Raw genomic sequence first — 19,473 nt, 5'->3', positions numbered from 1 at the left:
GGCTCTGCCAGGGTAATGGGGAACTCTAGCTGCCATACCTGCTGCTTTCCCTCCCCGGCTACCACTAGCCTTTCTTCTCCCACTGAGAACTGATGCTGGCTACCTACCTGTAGCCTCCCCTCACTCCGCTTCTCCCTAGCTAATCCTAACCTGGATCCTAGGGCTACCTGAGTGAGGCCATCTCCCTGACACTGTCTCCCCATTACCGGGGAGGAGCTCAGGGTTGCTGGTGCAGATGCACCCACCTTAGCTCCTGGCTGGCAGGTAATATGGGGGTGGTCTAACTTTGCCACAACCCCTGGTACCTCCAGCCCAGAGCAAGGCTGCAACAGTGGGGCTCTTAACTGAGAGTCCCCTTGCTGCTCCGCCAGGGTAATGGGGAAGTCTAGCTGCCCTACAAGCTGCCCTTCCTTCCCCTCCCCTGGTACCCCTATTTCCTGCCACCCCTGTCACCCCTAGAGTGAAACCACAGGGTACAGTCATAGGAACAAATAAGTCAGGGTCAGTCTGCGACTTGGTCTGGCTTACCTCGCTGGTCCCCGCAGGGGGACTGGAGTGGCCGCTGCCGGCATCATCTGGGCCGGGAAGCAACGGGTCGCCTCCGCCGCAGCGCCCGGGGTTGGCACAGGGGAAACGATGCAGGACCGGGGTCCCAGGTCTTTGTGGAGAAACACAGCTCCGTGCAAACTTGGAAACATAACCCCCTCCCGCAATCCCTGTCCCTCCCCCCACTCGGAAATGGCTCCTGCACTTTGCCGGAATCACGGCTCTGCTGCCGCCGCCGCTGCTATGGGCGAGCCCCGGGTAGCTGCCGCAGCAGTACCCGGCTTTGATGCAGGGTCGCCGGCGTGGATTGTGGGGCTCCGGTCATCGCTGGGAATCGCCGACTCCGTCAAACCATGTGAAACACCCACCTCCTGCACACCCCAACCCTCCCCCCAAATAAAATTGCCGCCGGCAGGATGCCGGAGTGGCGGCTTCTTCGCCGCCGCCGGTTCTCCGCCGGGAACCCCTTTAATCCCGGGCCAAATCCTCCCCATCGTCACACCTCCCCTGCTCAATGGGTGCCTGGTGCCCCAGTTGCCTTCCCCAGGCACTGGGGTACCACTGGCGCCCTTGAAGCACTCAATAAGTCCTGAGGGGTTGGCCTGGCAAAATTGTCCTCCGGCATTGTCCAGTACATTGTCCTGGCCACAGTGGATTGTAAAGTCCAAATCCTGTGGAGCAGGGCTCCACCGTGGCTGCCGGGCATTCTCCTTTGCCTCCCTCTGCCCCCCACCCAGTGCCTTGTGAACCAAGTCCATGGTGAAGGGGCCACGTTGCAGACCAGGCTGCACACTGCCCAGAGACTGGCATGTTTCTGCACCTGCAGGAGACCAGCTATCCAGCACAGACCGTCGCTTTCCTGTCAACCAAGTCTGGGAAAGAGCTCTGTCACTATCCTGTAGGGACCCTACCTGCTCTGACCCTGTGCCCACCTGTAGCTGCTCTGCTATACTCCTGACTCTCCTCCCTGGCTGCCTATCTACCCACAGCCCCTCCTTTGGGAACCCAGGGGAATCTGTCAGAGGGGTCACTCCTGGCCAGTCAGAACAAGGGACCTTCTGCCTACCTAGCCCATCCCTAGTTTCTGCCAGCTGCCTAACACCCCACTGACCTCCTATCTCCCCCTGCTCCATGGTGTCTCCCTGCCTAGCCTCCCCTAGGCCCAGCACCTCAGCCTGCTGCTTACCTCCTGGCAGCCCACCTGCACTCCTCTCTCCCCTGGGCCATCCTAACCCAGACACTGGAACTACCTGAGTGCACCTACCTCCCTGACCTTGTCTCCCCCTTACCAGGGATGAGCTCAGGGGCATCTCTCCAGATGCAACCGCCTTAGCTCTTGGCTGGCAGGTACCCCTGGTGTGGCACAAGCCTGCCACTGCCCAGGATACCCCCAGCCCATAGCTAGGCTGCAACAGGGGGTTGCTGATCTGAGACACCCCCTGAGGCTCTGCCAGGGTAATGGGGAACTCTAGCTGCCATACCTGCTGCTTTCCCTCCCCGGCTACCACTAGCCCTTCTTCTCCCACTAAGAACTGATGCTGGCTACCTACCTGTAGCCTCCCCTCACTCCGCTTCTCCCTAGCTAATCCTAACCTGGATCCTAGGGCTACCTGAGTGAGGCCATCTCCCTGACACTGTCTCCCCATTACCGGGGAGGAGCTCAGGGTTGCTGGTGCAGATGCACCCACCTTAGCTCCTGGCTGGCAGGTAATATGGGGGTGGTCTAACTTTGCCACAACCCCTGGTACCTCCAGCCCAGAGCAAGGCTGCAACAGTGGGGCTCTTAACTGAGAGTCCCCTTGCTGCTCCGCCAGGGTAATGGGGAAGTCTAGCTGCCCTACAAGCTGCCCTTCCTTCCCCTCCCCTGGTACCCCTATTTCCTGCCACCCCTGTCACCCCTAGAGTGAAACCACAGGGTACAGTCATAGGAACAAATAAGTCAGGGTCAGTTTGCGACTTGGTCTGGCTTACCTCGCTGGTCCCCGCAGGGGGACTGGAGTGGCCGCTGCCGGCATCATCTGGGCCGGGAAGCAACGGGTCGCCTCCGCCGCAGCGCCCGGGGTTGGCACAGGGGAAACGATGCAGGACCGGGGTCCCAGGTCTTTGTGGAGAAACACAGCTCCGTGCAAACTTGGAAACATAACCCCCTCCCGCAATCCCTGTCCCTCCCCCCACTCGGAAAGGGCTCCTGCACTTTGCCGGAATCACGGCTCTGCTGCCGCCGCCGCTTCTATGGGCGAGCCCCGGGTAGCTGCCGCAGCAGTACCCGGCTTTGATGCAGGGTCGCCGGCGTGGATTGTGGGGCTCCGGTCATCGCTGGGAATCGCCGACTCCGTCAAACCATGTGAAACACCCACCTCCTGCACACCCCAACCCTCCCCCCAAATAAAATTGCTGCCGGCAGGATGCCGGAGTGGCGGCTTCTTCGCCGCCGCCGGTTCTCCGCCGGGATCCGGTGGATGGCCGCTGCTCTCCGCCGCTGTTGCTGATGCAGCCCATCCAGGTTCTCCAGGAGACGTCCCGAGGAGGGTTGTCGCCCCGGCTGGGTGGGAGCCATCAGAGGATGCCGCTAACTGGGTCATCTTTTCCACAGCTGGTGAGCGCTGGCCTTGAGGGGCTTCTTCGCCCGACCGCACACGGTCAGGGCACTGGGCATTATTGTGGCCCATTTGTTGGCAGTGCCACAGCGGCTGCCGGTACTTCTCCACCACCGGTGGACAAACCCCAGCAAGGGGCAATGGAGTCCAGAGCGGAGTCGCTGAGCGCCGGGCTCTGGGAGGGGGTAAGTGGGTCGGGACAACTCCAGTCCCAGGAGCTCGTTCCGCTCCGCCTGGGACCACATCCCTCCCAACGCAGACAACAGTGAAAGCTCTTCCAGGGAAAATGGGCTGGCCGCCGCAGCGGCCGTTACCTCTCCGGCTGTAAAACTCTCGGGGTCTCTGCGATCACCCGCTCCCTCCACAAGTCTCTGCCATCCCGGAGCTGGGTCCATTCCCTGCTCTCCGGGCGGTTTGATGGTTACAGCAGCTGCAGCTGTGGATCTTTGCTCAGCCTGCCGGGTTTCATGCTCACCGATTGCTGTCTCTCTCTCAGCCTTGTTGGCTGCTGGTCCCCGCGCCGACTTGATGCACTCCTCCGGTCTCGGTGCCCAGCTCCAGTCAGACGGATGGCCGGCACTTTGGTTCTGGAGGCAATGCTTCTCACAAGTAGGGGAAACAGTGAGGAGGTGCCATATCTTGTATTATATGTTGTACACTGTGTGTTCAATATCTTTAGTCCAGGAACTTGCAATTACCATCAAGTTCCCACTATATTACGTATCCCGCAGAACACTAGTAATACAGGTCCAGTTCAATCCCGCCGCTTGCCACAAGTTAATTACAAGCCTGTCACGGTGACTTTATGGCAGGCTGTAATTTACACAAAAATATATATAATATATAATATATATTTATAACTGGGTTGAACTGGGACGAGACTTAGATATGATAAAATATAATTTATTCCTTGATAAAGGTGAACACATCAGATATACAAATAACAGGCAAAATATAGACACTTACTTTAAGATTAGGACAAGAAAGCCATCAGGATACAGAATGGGCCATTTCTTCCATATTTCAACTGACATCACAGCAAGACAGGCAGGTCATGAAGACACATGCAGGACATTCAGACATGAAGCCATTTGCATGAAGACATAGCATAGCGTTTCTCTCAGCAATCAAGATGGTATAGAACAGACAAAGGATAAAGGGTTGACCACAGATTATATACCTTTTGTGGCCCTATCCTTAACCTTAAATACAGTGGATTGGTTTTCAATTAACTCTAGCCACTCATTAACGTGGGAACACAATTTGATACAGGCCCCCCTGCTAGCTGGTACATGCGCAGTAGCACTCTGGGGTCTCATTTCTGTAATCCCACATTTGCATCAGGAATGCCAGCCAGTCTACCAAACGGAATATCTGGCAGGAAACCCTTTGTTGTGAGGTGTGAAATGGAACACTTGAAGACTGCTCTGGTTTGAGTAATCTCCGCCCTCGTGCAAACAGTGGAGGTGACAAAATCCTTTGAAACATACTTAAGTCCTAGACATTGGGTCGCCTTTCTGGCCATATGCTACCCTGGTATGCAAAGGAATTTCCTCTGGGTTTTACCCATACCTTGGAACACAGTATGAAAGATAAAACATAAACATATTAAAATATCCGGTTCCGTTGGGTCCAGCAGGTCCAAACTTCCCAGTTCTCAATGCCGGAACTGGGACACCCTATGGTCCAATTTGAGACTTGCTACGACCTTTGGAACCGGAGATACACAAATACACTTAAAACCGTTTCACGTTTTAATACAAAAATCTCCGCTGTAAATTAAATCACGGTTTTTCACTAAATCCCCATTGAAAACAACGGGTTTCGCCGCCATAGACTTTCAATGGCAAACCGCCGCCGTTGGCGGCTATGGGAATCCCTGCCATACAGCACTCCCCCGCCAGTGGGGGGAGGTCTAGGAACTAGGGGCAGAAAGAATTTGATTTCTAGGTGCTCTAGAAGTCAATGGGGTTTTTCCGCCGTAGCCGGTCAATGGGGTTTGGCCGCCATTGGAGTCTATGGGAAAAATCCCGAACTTTCAAGGGGGTCCATACTCCGTCGAGTTGGTCCAAGAGGGTCAAGGATGGTTCTGCAGCGATGCCGGAGCAGTGGCTACAGATACCCCAAACCCTGATCCTCTGGGCCCTCCGGAACCGGAGCTATGGATTACCAATTTTCAGCTTTTGACACTTAGCCGTTTTCTTGAGCTGTTTCTGCCGCCGCCATTGGAACCTATGGCGCGACCCGCTCTTCTCGGTTCAACCCTTATCGGGGGTCCAGGATACGGGGACCCGGTTGTGGTCGAGTTGGGGGAGGTCTAGGAACTAGGGGCAGAATTTGATTTCTAGGTGCTCTAGAACTGTTTATTCCCACGCCACTTGTCGTTGAACTTGGCTAATCAGTGATCAAAGCTCTCCTATTGAAAATGTATCCGCTTTGCGGTTAAGCGGTTTGGACGGCAGCCAACTCGTTCCTGGAAAGCTCCTTCGAGGATTTCCATTGAAGTCAATGAGCCCATTGACTTACAATGGGAAACCGCCGCTCCTCCTCTCGGACGCCATCTCCTGGTCTTCTCAGGAAACAGGACCCAAACAGCAAGATTCACCATTGAAACACATGGAGCTCAATGGAGGCCTATGGGAACCTGCAAAATGGTGCCTGAAAAGGCGGGAAAATTACACAAAGGGCTATAATCACTAAACAACTATTAACCCTTGTGCTCCCGGATGGATCCTAGTGTGTGTGTGATGCAGACACTGATATAACAATAAAACAGGGGAACAGTGGAATATACATTTTCAGGTTATGACAAGGGTTAAATCACATTTCTGGGCCTCAGCCCAGTTAACCCCTTGTCTCCCTGGTGGGGTTAGAGGGTGGCCAATTGGGGTGTAACCCCTTTAATCCCAGGCCAAATCCTCCCCATCGTCACACTGGGGACTGGCCAGGTCTGCGGGCATACAGGCATTACAGGAGTGCATTCACATCATCTTTCTCATTCAACCACATTTTACACATTTCACCCTCAAATATCCCACCATTTTGAAGGGGGCGTTTTGTGTTATCATATTTAACAATACTCTTTGCAAATTTGGCCATTTCAATTTTATCTTTCACAACTGTATTCATCCCTCTCAACGTATCCCTTATTTTTTCTGTTTATCTGCCAAATGTGTATACTCTTCTTGAAAGGCACCCCCTTCAGATTTAATAACATCCTGTACTGGAAGTGGGTCTGCTGCCTTAGTATTTCTTTACTATTTTTAAGCATAGTAATTTGTTCTTATAATTTAGCTATATCCATATCCTTATGAATTTGATCTGAAATGGTTGTACTGTACTCATTTGCTCTTCGATTTGATCCAGGGTTATGATATTATCCCTTAAAGCTTGTACCCATTTATTTGTGGGGATTGCATCTGTATCATTCATTTTTTTATATATCTTTGATTAATTCCTAATCAGTCTTTTTTGTTACTTCGAAAGCCTGGTCTAAAGCCTCTTTCTCTGTATCGCTATTGTAAGAAAAGAGAGTACGGGTAGAAAGGGGTTAAGGAGTACAACAAAGGTATATGGAGAAGTACTAGTAGGTGTGAACAAATTGCTTTGGAGCATTTAAATAAACATACAGTACCTTGGACAATTCCTGGAACAAAGTGTCCTTTCTCTTGCTTGTTACTGTACAAAGATCACACCCATGTTTCTTTGTTTGAGTGAGGTATTTATGCATCGACTCATTAGTATGCAAGTAACCTTATGCCAATGCTCCCACCTTCTTCTTATTTGTATCCAAAGATATCCCCATTTGTATCTATTTCTTTTACATTATCCAGAAATCCCAAAATATACAATCCGAGTTCTTAAAACTCTGCGATACCCATGCTCCACTACGCAAAATAAGGGTACGGGGGGCCCACCTTCCATGGGTTACACCTGACCTTATAGCACTCTACCAGTTCAGGGATGCCTTGTGGAAAAGCTACAAAGTAACTGGCACTACCAAGGATCTCAATCACTACAGATGCCTGCGGAACGTGTGCACAAGGCAAACAAGGCATGCAAAAGCACAATATTACTCTGACAATCTCCTCCAGAATACATCAAACCCAGCTAATTTCTGGAAGGTTATCAACAATATATTCCAGCCTCCTAACCATCAACAACCAAGTAATATCACTAAGGGGGATATTACTCTGACAAACCCCACTGACATTGCAAATGCATTCAATGATTACTTTGTGGGGTGTGCCACTAACTTATTAGCGAAACGCAGCACAAACCCCAAACCTGAATCTCATCCTGGGAGTACCCCTATAGTCCCACACCCTCCCAACACTGCCCACAATTTTCAATTTAGCCCAGTATCTGAAGAGGAGATTACACAAGCGCTCCTCAAACTAAAACTAAGCAGCCAATGTGGACCCGACTTACTACAATCTAGGTTCCTACGACTTGGTGCCCCAGCCATTGCCAAACCAATTGCGTCCATAGTTACTCTATCCTGTCTGCAGGCCATATCCCTAAGACCTGGAAAACTGCCAGAGTTGTCCCAATCTTCAAAAGTGGGGACAAAAACACTGTCTCAAACTACAGGCCAATCTCACTTCTCCCAATTCTATCCAAAGTTATGGAAAAATGTGTCCACTCCCAATTAAGCGAGTTCTACACCAAGACAAATTTCCCTAGCCAATTCCAGTCTGGGTTTCGTCCCAAACACTCCACCGTAACTACCCTGCTAAAAGTTTGCAATGAAATCCAGTGTGGAATGGAACGGGGACAACTCATTGGTGCAGTATTCCTAGATTTTGCAAAGGCTTTTGACACAGTTGATCATGCTATCCTGCTTAACAAACTCCAGAGCTCTGGAATAGGGAAACATGCTTTAAACTGGTTTCAGTCCTACCTATCAGGAAGATCCCAACATGTGTCCATCTCAGGCTCTAACTCCAACCCCCTGGATATCACCTGTGGTGTCCCGCAAGGCTCTGTTCTGGGGCCCCTACTCTTCTCAGTGTTCATTAATGATCTTCCCACAGCTTGTAAGGAAGCCTCAATACACATGTATGCAGATGACACAATCCTGTATGCACACAGCCATAGCCTCTCTGACCTTCAACACATACTTCAGTCTGACTTTTTGAGACTCGAAAACTGGATTTCCCAAAACAAACTGTTTTTAAACACTGACAAGACTGTAACAATGGTATTTGGGACCAAGACTAAATTTGTAAAGCTTCCAGTGACTGAGCTCCTGATTAGAACCAACGCTAAAACCACCCTAACACCTGTCACTAGTTTTAAATACCTGGGCTTATGGTTTGACTCCCACTTAACATTCGGGATGCACATTGATACCCTGACAACCAAGACCTATGCCAAACTAGGGGTACTTTACAGGAACAAATCCTCCCTAAGTCTCCTGGTCAGAAAGCGTATTGCACAGCAGATGCTAATGCCAATTATTGACTATGGAGACATAGTATATGGCTCGGCTCCTCAAACCCACCTTAGCAAACTTGACACCCTCTACAATTCAATTTGTCGTTTTGTTCTCCAATGCAACTACAACACACATCACTGCGAAATGCTCAAAGAACTAGATTGGTCATCACTAGAGTCTAGGCGCAAAGTTCACCTTTCCTGTCTCACCCTCAAATACTTTCTGGGCAAGCTACCCAGCTACCTGAACAAGCTCCTCACCCCTACCACATGCAGTACCTATCACCTGAGATCAGACTCCAAAAGACTATTCATGGTCCCAAGACTCAACAAAGTATCCGGACGTTCCTCCTTCTCCTTCCGTGCACCCCAAAACTGGAACAACCTACCAGAGACTCTCATATCCACCACCTGCTTAAGTTCTTTCAAATCTAAGGCTGTCTCACACTTTAATCTGGTCTGTAACTGTTTCATACGCTCATAATATATATTTTCTTTAACTGTGCATGCAATGTCTTGTATATAAATGTATACCTTGTTCATTTATGTAACTGTATTTGTAACCATGTATTATTTGTTTTACTCTGTGCCCAGGACATACTTGAAAACGAGAGGTAACTCTCAATGTATTACTTCCTGGTAAAATATTTTATAAATAAATAAATAAATACTGGTCCCATATCTGAGCTGCCATTTAAATCTGGACCATTTATTTACACATATATTAACTTTCAATCTCTGTGTTGCACTGGATGGTTAGTGGAGGAATCACGGGTGCTGACCTTTCTCCTTCGATCCTTTATTATAGACCGGTCCGTGTCTGGTTTCTTTTTCCATCAGCACATTCTTCTCCTTTTTCATTTGAGTCAGAACGGACAATATTAAGCTGGTAAAGACCAACCCAACTCTTTTTGAGAGAGGCTCGATAAGTCTAAACCCACCTAGTCTGTGCCTGCATTCTCCACCATTGTATAAGAAAAAGATTGCTTCTTTCGAGACATCAGAGTAGGCACAACTCTTTTCTTCAGTTCAGTTCATCTTTATTCTTCATTCGTGTGTAGCAGCATTTCCTATGCAGTAATATACATGTTCATGCAGCAAGCATAAGAATACAAATAAACATGGGTAAAGCACTTTATTATATAGATTAGAATATTTTCCACCAAGTTTAGCTTGTGACATTATGTCATTTTAGTTAGCAATAATACAAAACAATATTAATATAATAGTTTCTACTGGGCAAGTGTGGCCACATCCTGTCTGATAAACACTATCTGGTGTTTATATGTGTATTCTGTCACATATGCAATTGATTGGAACCCTATCTTGGTCTGCCAAGTCTAGGATCCCTTTTGTCTGTATATTTTCTTTCAGGGGAGGGTGTGGACATAGTTTGGAGGTACATGTATGTCAAAATCAGAGCCATTGTTCATCTCAGACTCGGAAGCATCTAGTTGAAAATTGGAACTGAGGCCTGAGTCTTAACCCAGCCTTCTCGATTCCCATTGGTCAGTTTGAATTTCCCATACTCCTTAAGCCCGCATTTTATGGCTGTCCTTAAGCACTGTCTCTTCCCAAGGCTCTGATGGGTCTGTCACAGGCGAACCCTCACTCAGATTGTCTTCGCTGGCCAATCTCTTCTGATTGGCACCATGTCTTCTATGGAAGATGGGAAATTCTATAAACTGACTCCGATCACAAATCCACAGATTATTCTGATATTCCGAAGTTCATAGCTAGTCTTGGTGTTAGAGACTAGCGGGAGATATAAACCTGCAAGGGAGCAGCAATCATCCCATGGTCCTGAGATACCCTCAGATGAGACGGATTGTGGAAGACATCCTAGGTAAATTATATATGGCAGAGCTCTGCTTCTAGCGAGCTAGGATACACACCGTAACTCTTTTTTGGTGACTTTAAGCTTGTTTTGTGCATTGTGTTAATCCTGTTGGCTCCAGCCAAAATTAACTGTTTATTTAACTCATTTATTCTGTCGCTTACAATCCCGGTGTATTTATCTGGTCTTCTGTGACAGAGCACATACGTTTATTTTATTTGTTACTTTCAATCTTAACTATAAACATCACGTACTGCAAGATTTGTTTCAGGCACACATTTTAAAACTCAATTGTAGTGAAAAATAAAAGAGAGACACATAAATGATTGATAAAAAATGATTCTATAGGAAATTACCAACTAATAGTACTTTTAAAAAAGAAAGCACATAATACAAATTTCACACTTGTCTTACATCTTTCTAATTTAAGAAATAATAAAAAGCAAAGTATTCCATATAATTACAAGAAATGCATTATATTTGAAAAGTTTAAATATATTTTTACAAAAACAAAATCCATAATTTTCAGCATGTCACATTACAAGGTATCCTTTTCTATGTGAGTACTCTGATGCCTAATAAGGTGCACGTTTCGTGTAAAACATTTCCCACATTCAGAGCATACAAATGGTTTTTCTCCTGTGTGAATTCGCTGGTGTCTAATGAGAATTGAGTTCTGGATAAAACATTTCCCACATTCAGAACATACAAATGGTTTTTCTCCTGTGTGAATTCTCTTGTGTGTAATAAGATCTGTGTTCCTGGTAAAACATTTCTCACATTCAGAACACACAAATGGGGTTTCTCCTGTGTGAATTCTCTGATGTTTAATGAGATCTGAGTTCTGGGTAAAACATTTCCCACATTCAGAACATAGAAATGGTTTTTCTCCTGTGTGAATTCTCTTGTGTGCAACAAGATGCGCGTTCCGGGTAAAACATTTCCCACATTCAGAACATACAAATGGTTTTTCTCCTGTGTGAATTCTCTGATGTGTGATAAGATCAGAGTTACTGGTAAAACATTTCCCACATTCAGAACATACATATGGGTTTTCTCCTGTGTGAACTCTTTGATGTACAACAAGATTACCATTATTTGTAAAACATTTTCCACATTCAGGGCATACAAATGGTTTGTCTCCTGTGTGCATTCTCTGATGTGCAACGAGATGCGTTTTACTGGAAAAACATTTCTCACATTCAGAACATACAAATGGTTTTTCTCCTGTGTGCATTCTCTGATGAACAATCAGATGAGTTTTACTAACAAAAGATTTCTCACATTCAGAACATACAAAAGGTTTTTCTCCTGTCTGAATTCTCTGATGTCTAATGAGCGATGACTTCAGGGTAAAACATTTCCCACAATCAGAACATACAAATGTTTTTTCTCCGTTGTGAATTCTCTGATGTGTAACAAGAGCTGATTTAGAAGAGAACTGTTTCCCACATTCAGAGCAAGACAACGTCTCTTTGTGAATTGCCTGATGTCTAACAAGATCGGAGTTACTTGTAAAGCATTCCTGACATTCAGAGCAGTTATACAGCATGTCTGCGGCGTGTATTCTTTGGTGAAATCTAGAAGATAACTCATTATTAAAGTTTTTAGCAAGGTTACAGCACTTATACCCATTTACTGACAGTTTGTTGTTAACTTTCCCTGCATTAGTGTTTCCTATGTTACACTTTGTAATATGAGCAGATGCATATTTAGTCCCTGTATGTTCTCCGAGTGTATAAATGTGGGAGTCTGTGATATTTCCTTCTTCATGTGAGGTTGATTCATTAGCCATTATCACAGATTTTGTTAGATTCTTGCTTGGTGTATTTCGGCTAATGTGATTTGCTCCTTGGTAAATTTGATAAACACTGATATCTTCCATTACACAATCTGGTGAACAAAGTAAAAAGTGATATCCTTTAGGGGAATTCCTGCTCACAAATCCATCATCTGAGGAAAATATGGGAGTAAAGAAATTCATTAACATCCGAAAAAAATATGATTTTCAAACGTCATATGTAGTTCAAGATTATAAAGAGACACTGTGATGGTAGGGTTAGCAAGTCTACATAATAAAGGTGAAGCCCGACTGGTTACCCCTGAAAACAACGTTTTTAGCACTATATTTAGCTTAGAAGCACTATAAGCCAGGGACACTGTGCATGTGATGTAATATATTTTCTGTTGTGTAATAAACGTGGGATTTCGGGAGTGGGAGTTTCAAGAGGGATATTTGGGTAAAAATGTATTCAGAATCTGTGTAGGGGGTTGGGGAACAAAGTTACCAGTAGTCCCGTAATTCTACACGACCAGTAGGTAGGCTCTGCAGGAACACAAAGTGAATTACACTGGGGCTACAAAGTATCTCCCAAACCAATGGTTTTCGGCCCAAGGATCCCCGTCCCATTTTCCCTACATGTATTATGTGCTTATAAGTTTATTAGATGTACAAAGTGTATATCCATCTCTATACAGACAATACTAGTGTGAGGATCTGGGAGCCATGTCACCATCGGTGCGCTCCCCACTCACCGCTATCACTGCAGGTTCCTCCGCATCCTGCACTCCCACCTCCTGCCGCACCTGGTAACCTCCGCACTACACGCGCCAATCCAGAAATAGCGCTGACCGTGGACCCGCGTGGCGCGCGCACGGACACACGCTCTCACTGACGGTCTGCCTCCCTACTCTCAGAGGTGCTCCCTGCACCTGCATTCTACCCTACCCCAGCACTCGCTGGACACACATCCCCACGCTGCAGGTTCCTCATTGGACTTCCTCTCTTACTTATGCTCAGCTGCCGCACTGGCAAATTGACTGAGCAAAGAACAAGTTGCATTGTACTTACTTCTTCTCTGCCCCACAGTCTTGCCTTGTCTTGCTGTTGCTCTGTGTATTGACCTCGGCGTTCGGACAAACGACCATTCTACTCTCTCCAAACCTGACCTCGGCAACCGGACAACGAAGACTCTGCCCTCTCCAAACCCGACCACGGCTAATAACACCTGCAACGTTCCGCACCTCTCCTACTCTGACCCCGGCAAGTATATCGACAATCCGTACCTCTCCAACCCCGACCCGGCTACCCCGACCAAATCTACAATCCAGGCGTGCCCTCGTGGCTGTGGGTGGCGTTATATCCTTTCCCACCTCAGCACCGTGGTCCCGCCTTCTTTGTGGTGAGCACAGCGTGACAGTACACTCAGTCCTACAAACATGGACCCCGCTGAAGTGGAGCGAACTCTGTCTTCACATGGTAAAATGTTTTCCAGACTAGAGAAATACCTTGAGCAAAATGACTGATGGATCGACCTGCTACAGCAGAGTCTCCATTTCCTCACTGTTCAGGCACAGATGGCTTCTCCCGTACTCGCACCGCCAGCAACTGCCGCTTCTGATGCTAGTCTACTGCCCACCACAACAGCTTCTGAGTTCCGCCTTCCGACGCCTAACCGCTATGCCGGGGATCTCCAAGGGTGTAGAGGTTTCCTAAACCAGTGTTTATACAATTTGACATCACCCATTCTCGTTTTGTTTCCTCAAGATCTAAGGTGGCCTACATCGCCTCACTACTTACGGATGACGCCCTGGCTTTGGGTTCCCCCATCTGGGAGCAGAGGTTGGACCTTACGCAGGACATCAGTATCTTCGCCAAGGAGTTCAGTAGGGTCTTCGACACTCCGGGACATAAGATGACTGCAGCTTCCTGTCTCTTCCATATCTCCCAGGGAGACCGACCGGTCACCATGTACGCCCTAGAGTTCCGCACCATCGCGTCTGAGACTGGATGGAACAATGAAGCATTGTCTTCCGCCTTCCGGCAGGGCCTTTCGGAACCCCTAAAGGACGAATTCACAGCACAGGAGCGCCCTACTGATATAGAGGAACTGATCACCATCTGTATTCCGGTAGACCAATGCCTACAAGAGAGGAGGGCAGAACGTTCCCGCCATAGACAACAGGCACCTAGAGCACCTTCCCATCTCTTCGCCACTCCGCTATCTACCCACTCTGATGTTCCAGAACCCATGCAATTTGGGGGTAACAAGTTGTCCTCATCCGAGAAGCAACGCCGCCGCAGCGCTGGCCTTTGCTTATGTGTAATCCCCGAGGGGGAAGGAGAAGCGGAGTACAGCCGCTTTGGGGCGTGAAACGCGTAAGAGGAACTTTTTTCTGCACCATGTCTTTCATTCAATAAAGAAGTTTTTTTTATCAGACTTGCTGTTACCCTGGATCAACCCCTTATTGGCACGGCTGTGCTCCGCTTCTCCTTCCCCTCGGGGACTACACATCTACTGATTCCACGGGATGCACGCCAACGGAGGAACCTCAGGTCTTGGCATGTGAGTTACATCCAGTTTGGTTTACACTTTGGCTGCTGCTGGGATTTATACATAGGGTATATGGTAGCGTTGAGACGCAGTCCCAATTGGAGGTGACTTAGTGGGATATTCTTATACTTCCCATCTACAGCACTTACCAGGACTTTATACATGCTTCTCATCTTTGAGCGCTTACCTGTGTATACCAGGACTCACAGATATTGCAGTTTCCTGTATGATGAATTTTTTTCTATCAAGATTATTTGAATTGTGAATTTGATCACTTACCTTATTCATTGCAGTACTATACATCACGGAACTTGTGTTCCATATGCCTTATCTGGCCTTTGCTTATACTGTGGAAATTCCGGCCATCAAGTGCTCCAGTGTCCCCACAAGCTGGGAAATGCCAACTCCCAATGAGATTCCGGGTAGTCTCGTTGAGAAACCCTGCCCATCTCCTCTATCACCAAAGAAACCTTACCAACCAGGAATCTGATTCCTGTCTATCTTACAGGGGAGAGTTTTCACGTCTCTGCACTGGCGTTTGTGGATTACGGGTCAGGAGGAAATTTTATTGATCAGGCCTTCGCAGAACGGAATAACATTCCACTTACCCGCAAAAAGGTACCGGTAGGATTGGAAGCCATCGATGGGCGACCCCTACAACCAGCCTTCATTTCCCTGCAGACCATTCCCTTACTTTTACAGACGGGAGGGGACCATAAGGAGAAGACACATCTTGACGTGATTCATACCCCCGCCGTATAAATAATTCTGGGTCTTCCGTGGCTCCAACGTTATAATCCTTGCATCGATTGGACCAATAGAGAGCCCATCCAGTGGAGTACCCGTTGTGCAGTCTTGTATGGTGTCGGTCCATAAGGTTACTGCCTTGTGCACGCGTATTAAGGAGACAAACTCCCTACCAGAGGTATACAAAGAATATCAAGATGTCTTCGACAAGGTACGATCCAAAGTCCTATCCCCACATCGTCCCTTTGACTGTCCTATTGACCTGCTGCACAGTTTGGTGATTCCCAGGGGAAGAGCGTATGCACTCTCCCTCCTGGAGACCAAGGCTATGAACTACTATATCTGAGAGAATCTAGAAAGGGGCTTCATTCGGAAATTTTCTTCCCAGCCGGAGCCAGATTCTTCCTCGTCAAAAAGAAGGATGGGTCCCTCCGACCATGCATTGATTATAGAGGTCTGAATAAAATTTCTCTAAAAAACATTACTGTAAGAGGACATGTGCAGAGGTATGCAATGGAGACTTTTTTAAAGTGAAATTAAATAAGGCTTTTATTGCGCCTGTTTCTTGAACACAAGAAAATCATCCAAACATATGCAAATAAGGGGTCAAACAAAGCTTCTGTTCCACTTGGGAGTATTTCTGGTGAAACCTATGCAGTCCACAACTCCCTTTAGATTAGCATGTCTCCCAGCCCCAAACATATATCTTGATATGTGCAGTTATACAAAAAGTCTTAGAAAGGAAAGTCTTATCTGTCTCTTGTAGGGGAAGGCTTCTTTGTTCTCCGGGTTTAGAAGTACTTTCCCCTGTGTCTTGCTGGCAGCGTGCAGTCTCTTCTGGCAGGCTCAAGACGTCTGTCTCCTTGTTCAGCTCACAGGTGTGCTAAGGAGTCTCTCTTCCTGTCTCAGAGGCAGGCTTTTTCTAACACCTCTAATCAGCCAGGTGCTGGTCAATTAACCAGAACACTGCTGGATTAGAGGCAAGTTTTTTGAACAGGGTAAATCCCCTGTTACAATTACCCTTTACCCTTAATCACGGAGCTCTTCGACCGCCTACAGGGGGTAACTATTTTCTCCAAGTTGGATTTGCGGGGTGCCAACAATTTGGTGAGAATACGCCAAGGCGATGAATGGAAGACGGCATTCAATACCCGCGATGGCCATTATGAGTATCTGGTCCTGCCCTTTGGCCTATGCACTCTTCCAAGACTTCGTCAATGAGATCTTCTGGGACATTCTCAGCACGTCTCATCGTTTATCTAGACGACATTTTGATTTTTTTTTCTAAGTCTCTCCAGGAACACGTCACTCACGTTAACAGGTACTCTTACACCTTCGGGAGAATCATCTATTTGGCAAATTGAAGAAATGACAATTTCATCAAACCTCCATGGCATTGTTGGGATATGTCATCTCCGATTCTGGTTTCTCTATGGACCCAGCTAACATCAAGGCTATCCTAGACTGGCTCCGTCCGACCACTCAAGGCATTACACCGCTTTTTGGGCTCCGCAAACTATTATCGCAGATTTATCCGAAATTTTTCATCTACAGTAGCCCCCATCACGACCCTAACCAAGAAGGGCACAGATTCCTCCTCATGGTCCACTTCTGCCACCCGAGCCTTCGACCATCAAAAGAAAGCCTTTGTGTCTGCTCCTATCCTCATCCACCCAGATCCCAAACTACCTTTACCTTGGAAGTGGATGCGTCCGACATTGGTGCCGGTGCCATCTTGTCTCAAATAAAGTCGCCCTTGGCAAGACTACACCCCTGCGCATTTAAAAAAAAAAATTCTCTCCTGCTGATCGGAATTATGACGTGGGGAACCGGGAACTCCTGGCAATCAAACTTGCTCTTGAGGAATGGAGGCACCTCCTGGAGGGTACAGAGAATCCCATTACCATCCTAACGGACCATAAGAATCTACTGTACATAGAAGGCGCTCGTCAAGCTCACTAGTCACTCTTCTTCTCCCACTTCAACTACATCAGCTCTTTTGTACCTGGCTCCAAGAAATTCAAAGTGGATGCTCTTTCCCGTCAGTTCCTCACCGAAGATAAGTACGAGGATCAGCTGGAGACCGTGCTCTCTTCCAAATATATAATCTCTGCCAACTCCTTTGATGTTATGGACGACATCCGTCTGGACCAATCTCATGTCCCAGAGGGCCTCAAAGTCCCGGAGGGTCGCCTCTTCACCGCACCTCAATAGCAAAAGAGGGTTCTTGAGAACCTTCGACCTCGTGCAGCGAACCTTTTGGTGGCCAGGTATTCAAGGAGACATCAAAGAATTTGTTAAAGCATGTGCAACGTGTGCCTGTAAAACTCCTCGAAGCAGACCCCTGGGACTCCTACATCCTTTTCCGATTCCAGGCCGCCCTTGGAACAATTTGTCTATGGACTTTATAGTAGATCTACCCATTTCCAAGGGGATGAACACTATTCTCGTCATCGTCGATCACTTTTCCAAGCACATTTTATCCCGTTAAGAGGACTTCCTAACTCTCCCAAGTTTGCAGATATTTTTGTTCAAGAGATCTTTTGCCTAAACGGGGAACCTCAGACCATAGTCTCCGACCGGGGGTCACAATTTATTTCCAAATTCTGGCGTTCCTTTTCTCAAAAGTTGGGCATCTCTCTACATTTTTCTTCAGGATACCACCCACAAACAAATGGTCAGACGGAGTGAACGAATCAAACTCTGGAGCAGTACCTGCGCTGTTTCATTTCCGACACCCAGGATAACAGGACAGACCTTCTGCCTTGGGCTGAATTTGCTCACAATTCCCTACGCAACGAGTCCACCCATACCGACAACCGTTGGTCTCTTCTTCCTCTGGGGTAACAGCAGTGGATAACTGAATTTGCCTTCTACTGGACTCAAGGAAGAGGATTCAGGAGAAAGTCGCAACAAATAGACAAAATCTCCAAGCAGACCGCCACCGTCGCAAGATCCAGGAATTTCGCCCAGAAGAAAGGGTATGGTTATCCTCTAAAAACATACGCCTCAAGGTGCCCACACACAAGCTGGCACCCAGGTTCCTTGGGCCCTATCCCGTGATACAAAAGATCAACCTGGTGGCATATCGCCTGCGCCTGCCTCTCTCAATGAAGATCCTTTCTGTCTTTCATGTCTCATTACTAAAACCCGCATTCCAAAGCTCACGCTTCTCCGATACCACTTCTATACCTCCTCCTTTACTTGTACAAGGGCAACAGGAGTTTGAGATCCAGTCTATCATGGACTCTAGAATTTCCAGGCCCACTGGAGGGGCTTTGGACCAGAGGAACGTTCTTGGGTTCCTCACCGTCATCTTCACGCCCCCAGTCAGCAGACGCACGCTCTCACTGACGGTCCACTTCAGGGGTGCTCCCTGCACCTGCATTACTCCAGCTCTCGCTGGACACACACCCCCACGCTGCAGGTTCCTCATTGGACTTCCTCAGCTGCCGCACTGGCAAATCGGCTGAGCATAGAACTTACCTCTTCTTTGCCTTCACAGTCTTGCCTTGTCTTGCTGTTGCTCTGTGTACTGACCTCGGCATTCGGACAAATAACCATTCTACTCTCTCCAAACCTGACCTCGGCAACTGGACAACGACGACGCTACACTCTCCAAACCCGAACATGGCTAATAGTTCCTACAACATTCCACACCTTCAACGTTCCGCACCACTCCTACTCTGGCCCCGGCAAGTATATCGACCATCCGTAACTCTCCAACCCCGACCTGGCTACCCCGACCAAATCTACAATCCAGACGCGCCCTCGTGGCTGTGGGTGGCGTTATATCCTTTCCCACCTCAGCACCAGGGTTCAGTCTTGTTTGTGGTGAGCACAGCGTGACAACTAGCCATCTAAAAAGGAGCCGGGATGTCTGCACAGAGATCGGGGATCAAAGAGAAGGGAAGTCGAGAGGTGTTGAAACAGTTTTGTGAGCGGGGAAGGGCGGTGTACTAGGTCCTATAGA

The 19,473-nt window shown here is 47.8% G+C and overlaps 1 protein-coding gene across 5 annotated transcripts in view; it reads right to left on the bottom strand.

Annotated features, from left to right (window-relative positions):
- Window positions 1–9,702: 9,702 nt before the first annotated feature.
- LOC142472308 (uncharacterized) overlaps window positions 9,703–19,473 on the bottom strand; it is a 37,427-nt gene continuing 27,656 nt past the window's right edge. For 4 of the 5 annotated variants that reach the window (XM_075579322.1, XM_075579323.1, XM_075579325.1 and 1 more), the window contains one exon: window positions 9,703–12,372. In XM_075579322.1, coding sequence (XP_075435437.1) covers window positions 10,958–12,372 — 1,415 coding nt within the window. In that variant the 3' untranslated portion in view covers window positions 9,703–10,957. The remainder of the gene's footprint in view (window positions 12,373–19,473) is intronic. The other variant, XM_075579326.1, reaches the window with a different exon arrangement.

The sequence above is a fragment of the Ascaphus truei genome, chromosome 21, assembly GCF_040206685.1.
Source record: "Ascaphus truei isolate aAscTru1 chromosome 21, aAscTru1.hap1, whole genome shotgun sequence".
Classification (NCBI taxonomy): domain Eukaryota; kingdom Metazoa; phylum Chordata; class Amphibia; order Anura; family Ascaphidae; genus Ascaphus; species Ascaphus truei.
Note: the sequence above shows the minus strand (reverse complement) of the source record. Positions and strands in the feature narration are given on the sequence as shown.